General features: G+C 44.5%; 1 protein-coding gene across 12 annotated transcripts in view; it reads left to right on the forward strand.

Annotated features, from left to right (window-relative positions):
• The window catches only part of LOC103285685 (protocadherin gamma-C3), a 141,317-nt gene that overhangs the window by 39,195 nt on the left and 83,345 nt on the right, over positions 1-18,777 (forward strand). Inside the window, exons 1-2 of one of the 12 annotated variants that reach the window (XM_054717972.1) lie at positions 1,842-4,378; positions 4,858-4,928. The exons of 7 other annotated variants lie outside the window; for them this stretch is intronic. In XM_054717972.1, coding sequence (XP_054573947.1) covers positions 1,982-4,378; positions 4,858-4,899 — 2,439 coding nt within the window. In that variant the 5' untranslated portion in view covers positions 1,842-1,981 and the 3' untranslated portion in view covers positions 4,900-4,928. Of the gene's footprint in view, positions 1-1,841; positions 4,379-4,857; positions 4,929-6,292; positions 8,839-11,347; positions 13,754-15,681; positions 18,162-18,777 lie in introns of those variants that run through there. 4 more of the 12 variants (XM_054717971.1, XM_054717966.1, XM_054717970.1 and 1 more) reach the window with 4 other exon arrangements.

Raw genomic sequence — 18,777 nt, forward strand, 5'->3', positions numbered from 1 at the left:
TAAAATGTCTTTTCAAGTGTATTGTAAGTGGCATTTGTGAAATAGGCAGTTACATGTTTCACCACAAAATTCCTATGTGCAGTTTTAGTGGTACAGCCATATGAAGTGTGACTATGGGCTCTCCAAGTAAGATATTTGGGATGCTGGCTTTATGAAACAAACATCTCACATACTCAAGTCCTAGACCAGTAGTTGGACTTTACTTAGTGGGTATGCTAAAAAATGCAGTCAGATACTCTGGTTTCTCTTCAGATCGCATAAATCTTTCGCCTTTTTAAAAAATGCAGTCAGAAATAATCTAATCTGGGACTAACTACTTTTATAGTCTAAGTTAGTGATTTTCAACCTTTTTCATCTCATGGCACACATAAACTAGTTACTAAAATTCTGTGGCACACTGAAAAATATATTTTTTTTGCTGATTTGACAAAAATATAGGTATAATTTTGATTCATTTGCACCAGCTGCCCAGAGTAGTGTTGGCTGTTGTCATTTTTTATTTGACAATCCAAGGGAAAAGAGGTCAGTGCCCCTGACTAAATAATCAGGTATTGCATGTTTTAAAAATTCTTGAGGCACACCAGTGTGCCTGCCTGAGCACACTGGTTGAAAATCGCTGCTCTAAGTATAAAATTTCAGTACAGTTCAATATGCCAATTGATTAGCATCTGGAAGGGGTTGATGACAAGGTAATCTTATTTGCTGCGACCTTTTGAGTGTTAATTTAAACAGTTTTTCTAGCAGAGTGTTGTGTTTGCTGATATTTTCCATATAAAGAAAATGTGTAATACTGTGAGTATATTTTACATATTTTGCAGTGTTCATATGTACAGTCACTTGTGAAACAGTCAATGTTACTAACATTCTGTGAGACAGAAATATGGTTATCAGGCATATTGAAAAAGAAAATTACCCTATCCAATTTATTAGATGCTTAACATTTTTTAAACAAACAGGAGAAATTGTCACTAAACTCATGAGCTACTGCAAATAAACTTTCTAGGAACTATCTTTATTTGAAGTCATCATGGGATGTTATATAAGTACAGAAGTGAGAACTATGACTCAGCATAATAGACCATAGTTAGTCACTTTGTGTTGCAAGGTAAAATATTATTCCCCTGGTAACTTTGAGGAGTGGTGTTACATTTCATAACTAGGAAAATAATTGTGTAATGGGAAGGAGAAGGATAGGCTAACTCCTTTCTTGCTATATTATGTCATTGACTGAGATACTAGAATTTAAAATCAGGTAATATTACTATAAATAAGTCACGGAAACAATTTTGGAAGAAGAGAGGTATTTGGAGGTAAGTATAAATTGTGCCCTTTTAAAGAAAATTACTGATGCTCTCTGAAAAAAAAAAAATTGAAGGGAATGAACATGGAGGTACCCAAAATGTAAAAACAAGGAAAAAAGAAACAAAGGAAGAAGCATAGAACTTTATCCAATGTACTGATAATTAATAAGTATTCAAAATCATTGTACTCCGAGATGGTTTAGACCAAGTCTGTTATAGTCATCTTTCTATTACTAGAGCGCATTTGAAGATTGGGGAATAATTATGTTAACAAACAGAGTTTATGCATTAAATCTATGTGATTTCCTTAAAACCTGGAAATGGGATAATGATACAAATTGAACATTAATAAATACATAGACATAAAAATCGATTATACTTACTGTAGCTGGTTAGCCTGAAGCAGCAGAGGCTGCAGTTTCATAGTGCGGACTCTGGGCGCCGCTGTTGGCCAGAGTGGAGAGCTCTGCGCTGGGGATCGCCTCGCGCAGCCGCAGCTCGCTTTCCTCAGCTCACTCGCTAGAGCTAGCCTTTCCACCGCTCCCTCCTCTGGAGGAGAAGAAACCCTGACCCCCACGCAGGAACTAAAGGCTGTTCGGAGCTCTGGACATCCGCGACACAGAGATTACTGGTCATCCGGCGTCTTCAGGCCGGTGAGCGCGCTGAGGGGAGCCAGAGGGATGGGGAGCGGCGCTGGGGACCGGGGCTGGGCTGAGCGGCGGCCAGTGCTCTTTCCCTTCCTGCTGTCTTTGTTCTGCCCGGCGCTCTCTGAGCCGCTCCGCTACCGGATTCCCGAGGAAATGCCCGAGGGCTCGGTGGTGGGGAACCTCGCCAAGGACCTGGGACTCAGTGTCCGCGAGTTACCCACTCGGAAACTGCGCGTCAGCTCTGACAAGCCTTACTTCACTGTGAGCGCAGAGCGCGGGGAGTTACTTGTGAGCAGCAGGCTGGACCGGGAGCAGATATGCGGGAAGAAGCCAGTATGTGCTCTGGAATTTGAAGCTGTTGCTGAAAAGCCATTAAACTTTTACCACGTGAACGTGGAGATCGAGGATATTAATGATCACCCTCCCAAATTCATGCAAAATTCCTTTGAGCTGCAAATAAGTGAGTCCACAAAGCCTGAGGCACGATTTATCTTAGGGTCTGCCCATGATGCAGATATTGGTTCCAACTCATTACAGAATTATCAGCTCAGTCCCAATGATCATTTCTTACTCGTGAATAAGGAGAAATTAGATGGTAGCAAATACCCCGAGCTAGTATTGAAGGTGCCTTTAGATCGGGAGGAGCAGAAGTCCTACCACTTGACCTTGACTGCCTTGGACTGCGGGGATCCACCCCTAAGCAGCACTGCTCAGATACAAGTCCTCGTGACTGATGCCAATGATAACCCTCCAGTGTTCAGCCAAGAGTTATACAGGGTGGGCCTTCTGGAAAACGTGTTCCCAGGCACCACTGTGCTTAGAGTGTTGGCCACTGACCAGGATGAGGGGGTCAATGCTGAGATCACCTTCTCTTTCACTGAAGCAGGCCAGATCACCCAGTTTGACCTGAATTCTACTACTGGGGAAATTACTACTCGAAATACACTAGATTTTGAGGAAGTCAAAGAATATTCCATAGTTTTGGAAGCAAGGGATGGTGGAGGAATGATTGCCCAATGTACTGTGGAGATAGAAGTCCTAGACGTAAATGATAATATCCCAGAAGTAATATTTCAATCTCTCACTGATCTTATTACGGAGGACACCAGGCTAGGAACATACATTGCTTTACTTAAAGTCCGTGACAAGGATTCCGGAGACAATGGAGAAGTTAGTTGTAAATTAGAAGGTGAGGTTCCGTTTAAATTGCTAACTTATTCGAGAAACACGTATAAATTAGTGACAGACGGAGTTCTAGACCGTGAGCAGACCCCAGAGTACAACGTCACCATCACAGCCACCGACAGGGGCAAGCCGCCCCTCTCCTCCAGCACCACCATCACCCTGCACCTCACCGACGTCAACGACAACGCCCCGGTCTTCCAGCAGTCAGCCTACCTGGTCCACGTGCCAGAAAACAACCCGCCAGGGGCCTCCATAGCGCAGGTCAGCGCCTCCGACCCCGACCTGGGACCCAATGGCCAGGTCTCCTACTCCATCGTGGCCAGCGACCTGGAGCCACGGGCGCTGTCGTCCTACGTGTCCGTGAGCGCGCAGAGCGGGGTGGTGTTCGCGCAGCGCGCCTTCGACCACGAGCAGCTGCGCGCCTTTGAGCTGACGCTGCAGGCGCGCGACCAGGGCTCGCCCGCGCTCAGCGCCAACGTGAGCCTGCGCGTGCTGGTGGGCGACCGCAACGACAACGCGCCCCGGGTGCTGTACCCGGCGCTGGGGCCCGACGGCTCGGCGCTCTTCGACACGGTGCCGCGCGCCGCGCAGCCGGGCTACCTGGTCACCAAGGTGGTGGCGGTGGACGCCGACTCGGGACACAATGCCTGGCTGTCCTACCACGTGCTGCAGGCCAGCGAGCCCGGACTCTTCAGCCTGGGGCTGCGCACGGGCGAGGTGCGCACAGCGAGGGCTTTGGGCGACCGGGACGCGGCCCGCCAGCGCCTCCTGGTGGCCGTGCGGGACGGGGGACAGCCACCCCTGTCAGCCACCGCCACGCTGCTGCTGGTCTTTGCTGACAGCCTACAAGAGGCGCTGCCAGACCTCAGCGAAAGTCCTCAGCCCTCTGACCCCCAGGCTGAGCTGCAGTTCTATCTGGTGGTGGCCTTGGCCTTGATCTCAGTGCTCTTCCTTCTCGCGGTGATTCTGGCGGTCGCCCTGCGACTTCGACGCCCCTCTAGCCCCACCACCTGGGGCTGCTTTCAACCTGGTCTCTGTGTCAAGTCTGGACCTGTGGTTCCCCCCATCTACAGTGAAGGGACTTTGCCTTATTCCTACAATCTGTGCGTGGCCCAAGCTGGAAAGACAGAGTTTAATTTTCTAAAATGTAATGAGCAGTTGAGTTCAGGACAAGACATACTTTGTGGTGATTCATCTGGGGCCTTATTTCCACTTTGTAATTCCACTGACTCGACTTCCCAGCCGGTGAGTGTCCTTTATGCATAACCTGCTTCTTTTGGTCTACCCAGTTCTCCATGTTCACAGGGAAACATACAGTTTCAAATCTAAAGATTGTCTTAGGAAAGTTGTAGCTAGTCAAAAAACTGTCATACCATTCTTCAAGGGAGGTTGAAGTAGGAGCACTTATGTATCTTTTAGGGATATCTTTCCAGGCTCGGATTTAGGAAGGATTGAGGGTGTGGGTTTATCTACAAATGTAAACATTACACAAGGCTATAGGCTCTCTTGTAAAAGCTTGAGACTTTTCCCTAAATTTTTCTTCCTATTACTAATTCAGCCTTGCCATAGTATAAATGTAAAAGTAGGTAGTCATTTAAATAAGACTTTAAAGCAAAAAATAAAAAACCGTAAAATTAGATATTTTTCTTAACTGATTTAACTGTTATGGTTCTCATACTAATCTGCTGTTTTGTCTCTATTTACTTCCCCTTTTGTTTCAAAAGCACCTAGAAACCTGCGGTTTTGTTTTATTTTGTTTTTTGTAGATGGACCCATTGTAACTCCATGCAATGTACTGGTGTGTGTGTGTGTGTGTGTGTGTGTGTGTGTGTGCGCGCGCGCAAAAATCTTTTGACTTAGTAGTAGGTCCATTATGCCCATCAGAAGATAAAAGTATGTTCTTCCTACTTGATTTTCAGGATTAATCTGTATTGAAGCTCATTCTATAGGCTCTTCCATCCAAGAAAAGATCATGTTTTTAACTTTCTTTTTTTTTTTTGCAACCTTAAACTAATAAAGCTAGATATCTCCTAGTTATTCTACTATCTCTAGGAAAAATGTAGAGTTGAATTCTTAAAATTTTAGACAAAATTGCTTACCTGATGTGTAAACAAGTATATACTCAAGATGATAACACATTGTTTCAGCCTTTTGCTAGATTTCCCTTAGCAACTGCTTCAATTAATGGCCATTTTACAAAGCATTGAGGAGACATTTGTTTGTATTGGCATTTTTTGATAATTATGTGTGTTTCTTACTTTGTGTGGTTCTTTTGACCAAAATACTCATAAAAGTAATTTTAGAATATTTGTCTACTTTAAGAATTTAATTGTCTGCTTTAAATACTCTCTCATTGGTGAAAAATGGGATGAACATTTACTTTTTATTGTAAATTAATTTGTACCTTTCAAGTCTTTTCAGGTAGAAAAAGTATAAATAATTTAAATAAAGAAGCAAATCAGTATAACCTCTGATAAAACTTGAAAGTAGAACTTAAACTGTTAACATTTTACAATATTAATTTGAAACATTATCAATGTGTAATTTAACACAGCATTTAAAAAAGAAAATTAAGAAGCAAATACCTACAAAAATCTTACTATAATGATTAATTAGTTTAAACAAAATAAAACAACTTCTGAGTCAATCATCTCAATAGGTCTATTTTAGTCTGAGTGAATTGTCAGTGACAAGTGGAGCTTCTACTTATTTGATAATATATATTGAAGACATTTGCAATAAACCTGAAAGCATAATAAATAAAATTTAATAATTTATTTTTAAAAAAGTAAATGTCTTCCAGAAATGGGAGTAATTTAATGTGATGCTCACCCATAAATCTGATCATTTTATAATACTTTGTAAGACTTAAACCCTACTTCATTTCACACTTCCTGGCAATTACTTTTAAAATATAAATTCAGGGACAAATTAAATAAATGCAAAGCAAATTATAGGAAGCAAGAAGTATTTTCCCCCTCTGTAATCTAGCAAACAATATTACAATTTTAAGTGGGTGCAGTAACTGTTTAGGGCTCTAAGCGCCGCTGTTCACCTAACTTGGAGATAAATGTAACCAAAAGCCATCTGGATACTCTGGGCTCTCACCTCACTAAGACCTGCAAATCCCACAAATCAACTGCAGGGCTGCAGCGAAACTCCGTCCTACATTTGGGACAATCTGGCTTTCCGAGGGGATGATCTCCGAGCCTGCAGCATAAAGGTGAACAAGACACATTTGCCCAATGAAGATTCCGAGTGGATTCCATAGCGAAAGAACAATGGCCGCTCCGAAGAATTACGGAGGACGCAGGGAGCTGATCCTGCTGTGCGCGCTCCTGAGTACGCTGTGGGAGATCGGGAGGGGACAGACTCACTACTCGGTGCCAGAAGAGAGCGACAAAGGATCCTTCGTGGGTAACATCTCCAAGGACCTGGGGCTGGAGTCTCAAGAGCTGGCGAAGCACGGAGTCCGCATCGTCTCCAGAGGTAGGACGCAGCTTTTTGCTCTAAACCGGAGAAGCGGCAGCTTGGTCACCGCGGGCAGGATAGACAGGGAGGAGCTCTGCGCTCAGAGCGCGCGGTGTCTTGTAAATATCAACATCCTCGTTGAGGACAGAGGAAAACTTTTTGGGATAGAAATAGAAATCACTGATATCAATGATAATAATCCGAAATTCCAGGGCGAAAATCTGGAAGTAAAAATTAATGAAATCGCGGCGCCTGGCACACGTTATCCACTCCCAGAGGCTGTTGACCCGGATGTGGGCTTGAATTCCCTGCAGAGCTACCAACTCAGCCCCAATCACCATTTCTCCCTGGACGTGCGAACTGGAGACGACGGAACTTTAAACCCTGAGCTGGTGCTGGAGCGCGCCTTGGACCGAGAGGAAGAGGCTGCTCACCACCTGGTCCTCATCGCCTCGGATGGAGGCGAGCCTCGTCGCTCCAGCTCAGTGCACATCCTAGTGACAGTGTTGGATATGAATGATAATGCCCCGGTGTTTGCTCAACCGATTTACCGAGTGACAGTCCCAGAGAACGTGCCCCCTGGCACCCAGCTGCTTACTGTAAGAGCTAGCGACCCGGATGAGGGAACCAACGGAGAAGTGGCATATAAATTCTGGAAAATTAGTGAAAAACAATCTCCGTTATTTCAGCTCAATGAGAAAACTGGGGAACTATCAACAGCAAAGAGTCTAGATTATGAAGAATGTGCATTTTATGAAATGGAAATACAAGCTGAAGATGTGGGGGCTCTCATGGGGAGGACCAAAGTGCTCATTTCGGTGGAAGACATAAATGACAATAGACCGGAAGTGATTGTTACATCTTTGTTTAGCCCAGTCTTGGAAAATACTCTTCCTGGAACAGTAATTGCCTTCTTGAATGTTCATGACCGAGACTCCGGGAAGAATGGTCAAGTTGTTTGTTATATATATGATAGTTTACCTTTTCAATTAGAAAAATCAATAGATAATTATTATAGATTAGTGACATGGAAATATTTGGACCGAGAAAAGATCTCCATGTACAATATCACAGTGATGGCCTCAGATCTAGGAACCCCACCTTTATCTACTGAAACTCATATCTCCCTGCATGTGGCAGACACCAATGACAATCCACCCACTTTTTCTCATGCCTCCTACTCAGCCTATATCCCGGAGAACAACCCCAGAGGAGCTTCCATCTTCTCTGTGACCGCCCATGACCCTGACAGTGGCAAGAATGCCCAAGTCACTTACTCTCTGACTGAGGACACCATCATGGGGGCACCTCTTTCTTCTTATGTCTCCATCAACTCTGACACCGGTGTGCTGTATGCAATTTGTTCCTTCGACTATGAGCAGATCCGAGACCTACAGCTACTGGTGACTGCCAGGGACAGCGGGGACACTCCACTCAGCAGCAATGTTTCACTGAGTCTGTTCATTCTGGACCAGAATGACAACACACCTGAAATTCTCTACCCCTCGCTCCCCAATGATGGTTCCACTGGTGTGGAGTTAGCACCCCGCTCTGCAGAGCCTGGCTACCTGGTGACCAAGGTGGTGGCAGTGGACAGAGACTCAGGCCAGAATGCCTGGCTGTCCTACCGCCTGCTCAAGGCCAGCGAGCCAGGGCTCTTCGCGGTGGGACTGCACACCGGCGAGGTGCGCACTGCACGAGCCCTGCTGGACAGAGACATGCTCAGGCAGAGCCTGGTGGTGGTGGTCCAGGACCATGGCCAGCCCCCCCTCTCCACCACTGTCACACTCACTGTGGCTGTGGCAGACAGTATCCCAGAGGTCCTGGCTGGCCTGGATGACATCAAGAACCCTGACAACTCTGAAGACTCAGATCTCACGTTGTACCTGGTGGTGGCCGTGGCCATTATCTCCTGTGTCTTCCTTGCTTTTGTGGTTGTTCTGCTGGCGCTCAGACTATGGCGATGGCATAAGTCTCGTATGCTTCAGGCTTCAGGCAGAGGGTTGGTGGGCTTGCCTGCCTCAAACTTTCTGGGTGTGGAAGGAGTACAGGCATTCCTTCAGACCTATTCCCATGAGGTCTCCCTCACTGCAGACTCAGGGAAGAGTCACCTGATCTTCCCTCAGCCCAACTATGCACATACACTCATAAGCCATGAGAGCTGTGAAAAAAATGGTTCCTTGTTAACACCCATAGATTTTCACGAAGGTAAGGATGAAGCTACTTCGGTTCAGGTGAGTTCAGTTTTTGTTTACATTATTTCTCAGAGGAATTGTATTCTTTATAAATCTATGTGTTTTGAAACATGTATTATGCAGAAAGTTTAAAATATTTTTAAGGTATACCCTAAATATGGGGGTTATTTTAGTGGCGATGCTACAAAATTGAGCTCTAGTTATCATAGTTTGTTTTATTTGCTTTCCCAAGGATTGGACATGATTGTTTAAATGTGAACTCTCAACCTTTTAAAGCCTTCCATATTTTACGGTAATTATAATTATCACTTACCACTCATTCACTTAAGAAGTAGTTGCCCAACCACAGAAGTTAAGTTTGTTTTCTATATCGGTATACATATATTCCTAAATTAAGACTGAGAGAAAATTATTGAGACTCCTAAATCCTTGGATTATCTTAGTAGAAATAAAATACATGACAGAATTTTAGCATGTGTTTACAGTTTGAACCTAAAACTAAGCTCTGAAAGATTCCTTCTTTTTAAATCTATTTTCTGAACCCTGTGTCTGCATTAGTACCCTTCACAACTTTAAGGCTTCTTATATTTCAAAATGTAAACACATTTTAAATGGTTTGACTTTCCCTAAATGTTGAGTTTGTGTGTCAGTGTTCATTCAGGCTCACATAAATGGAGACATGGAATCTAAAGTCCAAAATAGACATTTCTCCCCACCCCCAACAAAAAACAACAAAATCAAGCCTGAAATAAGATGTCATTTTAAACTGTTGAAAGAGACTTTTATAAAATACAGAATCCCATGTTTCAGTAGAGTTCTAATGAATTGTTTTGATGGTGCAGCCATGTGAAATGTGTACTCATGGTAAGAGAGTTTGAGAATGTTAGTTTAAAGAACAGACGTTTCATGGACACAAATTCTAAACAAGTTAATTGACTAAAAATGATTCCATCTGGACTATGTGTATGGCTTCTATATTCCTTGTTATAGCATTTTAAGGAAGCTAACCCCTGACTTGTCATCAAGTGTAAGTAGAAAATACAATAAAATATTTGTTAGTAATAAAAAAGACATTTCCCAAGGATAGTGCAGTATTCCCTCCTATTTTGTATATACAGTGGATGGGAGTTAACTTTATATTTTCTGTAGTGTTTGGATGCATAGTTTTTTGAGGGGACAAATATATTATTGATACTTTACAATTTTAAAAAGTATGTGTGAAGTTGCCCTGATAAAAAAGAAAATTCTCTTGGTCAAAACGTTCACTAATTGTAAAAAAAATTTTAAATGAAGTAAAATAAATAGAACAAATGTCTCTATATTCAGTAAATATATTTAAGTAAACTTACCATGAGCTCAGCTCCTTCCATTTCAAAGTCATTACTTCAGTACAACATAGGTACATAGATAAGGAAGTAATGCAGTCTACTGGAATATCCCTTTGTGAGTTTATATTAAAGAACAGATAAACATTTCCCCAGTAACTTTTACATGCTCCATTGGGTATTACATAAGCCAAGTAATTCTGAGATATGAAGAAGAAGGTAAATCATGGCTTGGCTACATCATAGGGACGGTATTTATGGAATGAATATTTCCTGAGATAGTCATAACAGTAACAAAATATTAATTTTATAAACAGTATTTATATTATCATAAGGAAGAGGTGTTTGAGGATTAGTAAGGAATTACACAACTTTACCAATAATTTCAACAGTATTGATATTCTCTTAATATATGTGATATGAAACAGCATTAATTATGTAGAAATGTTGGGGCAAAACATAAGAATGAATAAAAGAAAGAAGTTATTGCACATGTCATGGCTAATAAAGACAATGAATTTGTGAAATCAGTAGATGGTAAATTCTCTGAGGGCAATACCTATGATTTACCTCTTGTTATATCACCACTAACAAGCACAAGCCAAGAGTTCAATGTATGTTCGTAGAATGGTGAAATGAATGCACCAGAACAGGTGGGGAAAGAGTGGTTTACAGTTGTAAGTATGTGAAGCCCAGAAAATTCTTGTATTATTATCTATTAATTATTGTATTATTCTCCAAATGAGCAACAGTACCTACTTTTGCCCTACCCTGTATATGTAGGTTTGTATAAAAAAACCAACGCGATATGTCTAATAAATTGAAAACAAGAGTACAGATATCTTAAAGAATGTCTTATAATTTAAGATGTAAATATAGTAACAAAAAAAAAAGGCTTGTTTAGTCCAGTGCACGATTATAATTACTGTAGCTGGTTAGCCTGAAGCAGCAGAGGCTGCAGTTTCATAGTGCGGACTCTGGGCGCCGCTGTTGGCCAGAGTGGAGAGCTCTGCGCTGGGGATCGCCTCGCGCAGCCGCAGCTCGCTTTCCTCAGCTCACTCGCTAGAGCTAGCCTTTCCACCGCTCCCTCCTCTGGAGGAGAAGAAACCCTGACCCCCACGCAGGAACTAAAGGCTGTTCGGAGCTCTGGACATCCGCGACACAGAGATTACTGGTCATCCGGCGTCTTCAGGCCGGTGAGCGCGCTGAGGGGAGCCAGAGGGATGGGGAGCGGCGCTGGGGACCGGGGCTGGGCTGAGCGGCGGCCAGTGCTCTTTCCCTTCCTGCTGTCTTTGTTCTGCCCGGCTCTCTCTGAGCCGCTCCGCTACCGGATTCCCGAGGAAATGCCCGAGGGCTCGGTGGTGGGGAACCTCGCCAAGGACCTGGGACTCAGTGTCCGCGAGTTACCCACTCGGAAACTGCGCGTCAGCTCTGACAAGCCTTACTTCACTGTGAGCGCAGAGCGCGGGGAGTTACTTGTGAGCAGCAGGCTGGACCGGGAGCAGATATGCGGGAAGAAGCCAGTATGTGCTCTGGAATTTGAGGCTGTTGCTGAAAAGCCATTAAACTTTTACCACGTGAATGTGGAGATCGAGGATATTAATGATCACCCTCCCAAATTCATGCAAAATTCCTTTGAGCTGCAAATAAGTGAGTCCACACTGCCAGGCACTAGATTTATATTAGAAGTAGCGGAAGATGGAGATACTGGCCTAAACTCTCTGCAGAATTATAAACTCTCTCTAAGTCCTAGTTTCTCCTTGATAAACAAGGAGAAGCCAGATGGTAGTAAATACCCGGAACTGATATTGGAGAAACCCTTAGATCGAGAACAACAGAATTATCATCGATTAGTCCTCACTGCCTTGGACGGTGGAGATCCACCCCTAAGCGGTAGCATTGAGCTCCAGATCCAGGTCACTGATGCCAATGATAACCCCCCTGTATTCAAGCAGGACGTGTACAGAGTCAGGCTTTCAGAAAACGTGCCACCGGGCACCACTGTGCTGCAGGTGTCAGCCACCGACCTGGATGAGGGTCTCAACTCAGAAATAACGTATTCTTTGTACAGGACGGGGCAAGTGTTCCATCTGAATTCAAAGAGCGGGGAAATTACCACTTTACGGACACTGGATTACGAAGAAATCAAGGAATATTCTCTAGTAGTGGAAGGAAGGGATGGTGGAGGACTGGTTGCACAATGTACAGTTGAAATTAACATTCAAGATGAAAATGACAACAGTCCAGAAATTACATTCCATTCTCTGGTGGAAACGATTCTGGAAAACGCAGTGCCAGGAACTCCAATTGCTTTCATCAAAATACATGACCGTGATTCTGGGGAGAATGGGGAGGTTAATTGTCGATTAGAAGGTAAAGTCCCCTTTCAGATAATCTCTTCATCCAAAAGTTCATATAAACTGGTAACAGAGGGGACCCTGGACCGAGAACAGACTCCAGAATACAATGTCACCATCACAGCCACCGACAGGGGCAAGCCGCCCCTCTCCTCCAGCACCACCATCACCCTGCACCTCACCGATGTCAACGACAACGCCCCGGTTTTCCAGCAGTCAGCCTACCTGGTCCACGTGCCAGAAAACAACCCTCCCGGGGCCTCCATAGCGCAGGTCAGCGCCTCCGACCCCGACCTGGGACCCAATGGCCAGGTCTCCTACTCCATCGTGGCCAGCGACCTGGAGCCACGGGCGCTGTCGTCCTACGTGTCCGTGAGCGCGCAGAGCGGGGTGGTGTTCGCGCAGCGCGCCTTCGACCACGAGCAGCTGCGCGCCTTTGAGCTGACGCTGCAGGCGCGCGACCAGGGCTCGCCCGCGCTCAGCGCCAACGTGAGCCTGCGCGTGCTGGTGGGCGACCGCAACGACAACGCGCCCCGGGTGCTGTACCCGGCGCTGGGGCCCGACGGCTCGGCGCTCTTCGACACGGTGCCGCGCGCCGCGCAGCCGGGCTACCTGGTCACCAAGGTGGTGGCGGTGGACGCCGACTCGGGACACAATGCCTGGCTGTCCTACCACGTGCTGCAGGCCAGCGAGCCCGGACTCTTCAGCCTGGGGCTGCGCACGGGCGAGGTGCGCACAGCCAGAGCTTTGGGCGACAGGGACGCGGCCCGCCAGCGCCTGTTGGTGGCCGTGCGGGACGGGGGACAGCCACCCCTCTCAGCCACCGCCACGCTGCTGCTGGTCTTTGCTGACAGCCTACAAGAGGCGCTGCCAGACCTCAGCGAAAGTCCTCAGCCCTCTGACCCCCAGGCTGAACTGCAGTTCTATCTGGTGGTGGCCTTGGCCTTGATCTCAGTGCTTTTCCTCCTCGCGGTGATTCTGGCGGTCGCCCTGCGACTTGGACGCCCCTCTAGCCCCACCACCTGGGGCTGCTTTCAACCTGGTTTCTGTGTCAAGTCTGGACCTGTGGTTCCCCCCATCTACAGTGAAGGGACTTTGCCTTATTCCTACAATCTGTGCGTGGCCCAAGCTGGAAAGACAGAGTTTAATTTTCTAAAATGTAATGAGCAGTTGAGTTCAGGACAAGACATACTTTGTGGTGATTCATCTGGGGCCTTATTTCCACTTTGTAGTTCTGGTGAATCGTCTTCCCATCCTGAAACACTAACAACGGTGAGTTCCATTTAAGTGTCTAGTCCTTTTCAGCATTGACCCAATTTTCTACATTTATATGAAAACATATTACACTTCCAAGTCTAGTGAGTTGTTTTAGGGATATAGCCTGTCAGAAAGCTGAACTTCCATTCCTCAAGGGGAGTGTTGAATTGGGAGTAGTTATGTGCCATAAAATAGAGTTATCTTACCACGTTTGGAGTTTCAAAGTGATGAGAGTGTGTTCTTTTTTCACAACAAAATTATTGTACCGATTTCTTACCTCTTTTTCAAAGCTATTGAAATTTACCCACTAATTGTCTCATTCCTCATTTAACATGTTAAGTATTTTATTATAAGTAAACATTAAAGTAGGCAATCATTTAATTAATCCTTTAGAGCAAAGAAACTACTACCAAGTATTTTCCTTCACTGATTTCACTGGCACTGTTTCTCTCCCTTTTTTATGTTTATTCCTCATGCCTTGTTCCTTATATCTACCTACGCATGAGTCTTTGAATCCCTTAAAATTGTAAGAAAAAATAATCTGTGTTGTGTGTGTGAGAGAGAGGGGGGGGGACTCAATTAACTCAACAGAAGGTCCAAATCATTTTCTAAGTTCCTTCAAGTTTTCTTGAATGCAAAATCTTCCTCTTCCTATTACTGTATAGTTATCAGGAGAGACTTGATAAAAGAAAAGGAAATGCTACTGCCTCTAACACTTACTCTCATCTCTGACCTCTATTTTTTTAAACAAAGGGGAACATACTAGATTTGTGTTGTTATTTGAGGCCTGAAACATTAGTAACTAGAAATTCTGTCGTCATCATTGTACCTGTAGGAGGAAAAGCGAAGGATAACTCTTTCATTTTAAAGGCAAAAACTTCTAATTCCATGCATATATAAAGTTGCCATTAAATAAGCACCACTCTTTCGTTGGCTTCCCTTAGGAACTGCTTCAGTAAATGGTGTCTTTACAAACTGCTGAAAGAAATTTATTATAAAGGCACTTGCTTTTTCCTTTCTAGTGGTAACAACTTGTCTATATCTTGTATTCTTTTTTTCCAAGTTATCACATAAGTTTCAGTAACTCTTAGAATAAAAAGTTTAAGACTACTTTAAAATTGCATGATTTCTTCATGGAAGGATTGAAATGAAAAACCTGCTTTTCAGTGTATGTTCATTTGAATCTTCCAAATGCATTATGTATTCACATAGAAAACTAAAACATTTTAAAATAGCATAAGCTTTACAATCACAAATATGTAAAATTTAAAAACCAATGCTTTTTAAATTTAGTAATATTAGGTGAGAACGTTTACATATATTGCTTAATTAAAATTACTTTGCAAATAAAATTTTAAGGAAACCTTACTCGAGGAATTTTACTCTAAAAATAATTAACCTTATAAAATAACTTCAGAGTGAAAAATCTATCCATATATATTCATTCAATATAAATTATGTAAGGTGCATATATGTCTAAAATTTAAAATAGAGAGAAAGCCAAACTCTACCCAAAATTAATGTTAATTTGATATTAAGAAAACTAGTGATTTAATAATACACCTAATAGAAATGTCATTCCACTAAGACATCCACAAAGATGATTGCTTTTGAAATATGAATGTAAGAAATAGATAAATCTAAAATCATAATTAGAAGAGAGTGGTGTTTTCCTTCAATCATCTGTGATAAAAGTACTGTATTGCCTCTCTGTGAGTGTAGTAACTGCTTAGGACTCTGAGCGCCGCTGTTCACCAACTCTCGGAAAACCTCAATCAGCGCTCCATCCGGATATTAGAATCTGCCAACTACACAAAGCCCCGCAGAGCCCACATACCAACCCCGGGACGGCAACAAAACTCAGCCTCCTCACTTGGGGCACTCCGGGTTTCTCCTGAGGAAAAAGACGACCATAATTTGCAGGAGGAGAAAAGAACCGAAGGAGTCAGCGTGGGAAAAAAGCAGTCTGGGGGCGGAAATAATCCGGAGAGAAGCAACAATGGCGGCTCCAATGAATAGCCGGCACCGCAGAGGATTGGTCCTGCTCTGCCTTTTCCTGGGAAGGTTGTGGGAGATCCGGGCCAGCCAGATCCGCTACTCCGTGCCTGAAGAGACAGTAAAAGGCTATGTTGTGGGCAACATCTCCAAAGATCTGGGGCTGGAGCCGCAGGAGCTGGCGGAGCGCGGAGTCCGCATCGTCTCCAGAGGTAGGACGCAGCTTTTCGCTCTCAGCCCGCGGAGTGGCAGCTTGGTCACCGCGGGCAGGATAGACCGGGAGGAGCTCTGTGCCCAGAGCCCACGGTGTCTGTTTAACTTTAAAGTTCTGGTTGAAGACAGAGTGCAACTTTATGGAATAGAAATAGAAGTCACTGATATGAACGACAATGCCCCAAAATTCCAGGCAGAAAATCTGGAAATAAATATTAACGAAATCGCGGCGCCTGGCACACGTTATCCACTCCCAGAGGCTGTTGACCCGGATGTGGGCTTGAATTCCCTGCAGAGCTACCAACTCAGCCCCAATCACCATTTCTCCCTGGACGTGCGAACTGGAGACGACGGAACTTTAAACCCAGGGCTGGTGCTGGAGCGCGCCTTGGACAGAGAGGAAGAGGCTGCTCACCACCTGGTCCTCATCGCCTCGGATGGGGGCGAGCCTCGTCGCTCCAGCTCAGTGCACATCCTAGTGACAGTGTTGGATGTGAATGATAATGCCCCGGTGTTTGCTCAACCAATTTACCGAGTGACAGTCCCAGAGAACGTGCCCCCTGGCACCCAGCTGCTTACTGTAAGAGCTAGCGACCCGGATGAGGGAACCAATGGAGAAGTGGCATATAAATTCTGGAAAATTAGTGAAAAACAATCTCCGTTATTTCAGCTCAACGAGAAAACTGGGGAACTATCAACAGCAAAGAGTCTAGATTATGAAGAATGTGCATTTTATGAAATGGAAATACAAGCAGAAGATAGTGGAGGGTTGAAGGCATGGACGAAAGTGCTCATTTCGGTGGAAGATGTAAATGACAATAGACCCGAAGTGATCATTACATCTCTGTTTAGTCCAGTTAGGGAAGATGCTCCTCAAGGAACAGTCATTGTTCTTTTCAATGCTCATGACCAAGACTCTGGGGAGAATGGTCAAGTTGTTTGTTCCATCCAGGAGATCCTACCTTTTCGATTAGAAAAGTCAATAGAAGATTATTATAGAGTGTTGACATCCCAAATTCTTGACCGAGAAAAAATCTCTGAATATAATATCACAGTGACTGCGACAGACAGAGGAACACCACCCCTGTCCACAGAAATTCACATCACTCTGCATGTGGCTGACATCAATGATAATCCACCCTCCTTCTCTCAAATCTCTTACTCAGGCTATCTCCTGGAGAACAACCTAAGAGGAACCTCCATCTTCTCTGTGACAGCCCATGACCCTGACAGCAATGAGAATGCCCGAATTATTTATTCCTTGGAGGAAGATACCATCCAAGGGGTGCCTCTCTCCTCCTATGTCTCCATCAATGCAGATACTGGTGTGATTTATGCACTTTGTTCCTTCGACTATGAGCAGTTTCGAGACCTTCAAATGCAGGTTAGGGCAAATGATAGTGGGAACCCACCCCTCAGCAACAGCGTGTCACTGAACTTGTTCGTGCTGGACCAGAATGACAATGTGCCAGAGATCCTGTACCCCGCCATCCCCACCGATGGTTCCACTGGTGTGGAACTGGCACCCCGCTCTGCAGAGCCCGGCTACCTGGTGACCAAGGTGGTGGCAGTGGACAGAGACTCAGGCCAGAACGCCTGGCTGTCCTACCGCCTGCTCAAGGCCAGTGAGCCAGGGCTCTTTGTGGTGGGGCTGCACACAGGTGAGGTGCGGACCGCGAGGGCCCTGCTGGACAGAGATGCCCTCAAGCAGAGCCTGGTGGTGGCAGTTCAGGACCATGGCCAGCCCCCTCTCTCTGCCACCGTCACACTCACTGTGGCTGTGGCTAACAGCATCCCAGATGTGTTGACTGACTTGAGTAGTCTTGAGATCCATTCGACCCCGGAGGCCTCGGATCTCACACTGTACTTGGTGGTGGCAGTGGCTGCGGTCTCCTGTGTCTTCCTTGCCTTTGTTATCATCCTGCTGGCACTCAGGCTTAGGCGTTGGCACACATCACGTCTGCTCCAGGCTTCAGGAGATGGATTGGCTGGCATGCAGGCTTCTCACTTTGTGGGCATGGATGGGGTCCAGGCTTTCCTACAGACCTATTCCCATGAGGTCTCCCTCACTTCGGACTCTAGGAGGAGTCACCTGATCTTCCCTCAGCCCAACTATGCAGATACACTCATCAGCCAGGAGAGCTGTGAGAAAAAGGATCCTTTGTGTCTTTCAGATGATTCAAAATGTCCTGTAGAAGACACTCCTTTGGTTCCAGTGAGTTCCAATTTTTCTTTCTTTCTATTATAATTGGTTTTCTCTCCAAGTGTTTGTACTTAAGGTAAGATATGTTGTTAACATATTTTTCACCATTTAAGTTTTTACTGGGTCCAATTTTTGTTCTAACATCTATAGAATGCATTTATTGGTTACATCACTAATATAATTTGCATTTTCTCATAATAATTAATTGGGTCAATGAAACCTTCCTTTTGGGACTGCTCTCATGATCTGGGGTTAACATGAGTTTTTTTTATGAGGTTGCTTTATTAGTTATCCTGGTTCACTACTGAATTTTAAGGCTGGTTTTCCATTCCTGAAACTTATTGTTACCTCCAATGGCCACATTGGAATTCTTATTTTTTTAAAAAAGATTACTATAGTCAATACTATCTTGTAAGGGTAAATTAATGAGAAGGCAAATGCATTCTCCCAGAGAAACAACTGAAGGTCCAGGTTTACTGCTTCTGCTTTTCTATTTCTATGATAGGACAACACTCCTTTGAGGTGACTTTTTCAGTCTAATGTGTGTAGAGATTGTTTGCATTTAAAGATCATTTCTGAGGAAGATTCAAACTTCAGTTATCATGTATTTTCAACAACAATTAGAGCA

Source organism: Eptesicus fuscus, chromosome 6 (genome assembly GCF_027574615.1).
Source record: "Eptesicus fuscus isolate TK198812 chromosome 6, DD_ASM_mEF_20220401, whole genome shotgun sequence".
NCBI lineage: Eukaryota > Metazoa > Chordata > Mammalia > Chiroptera > Vespertilionidae > Eptesicus > Eptesicus fuscus.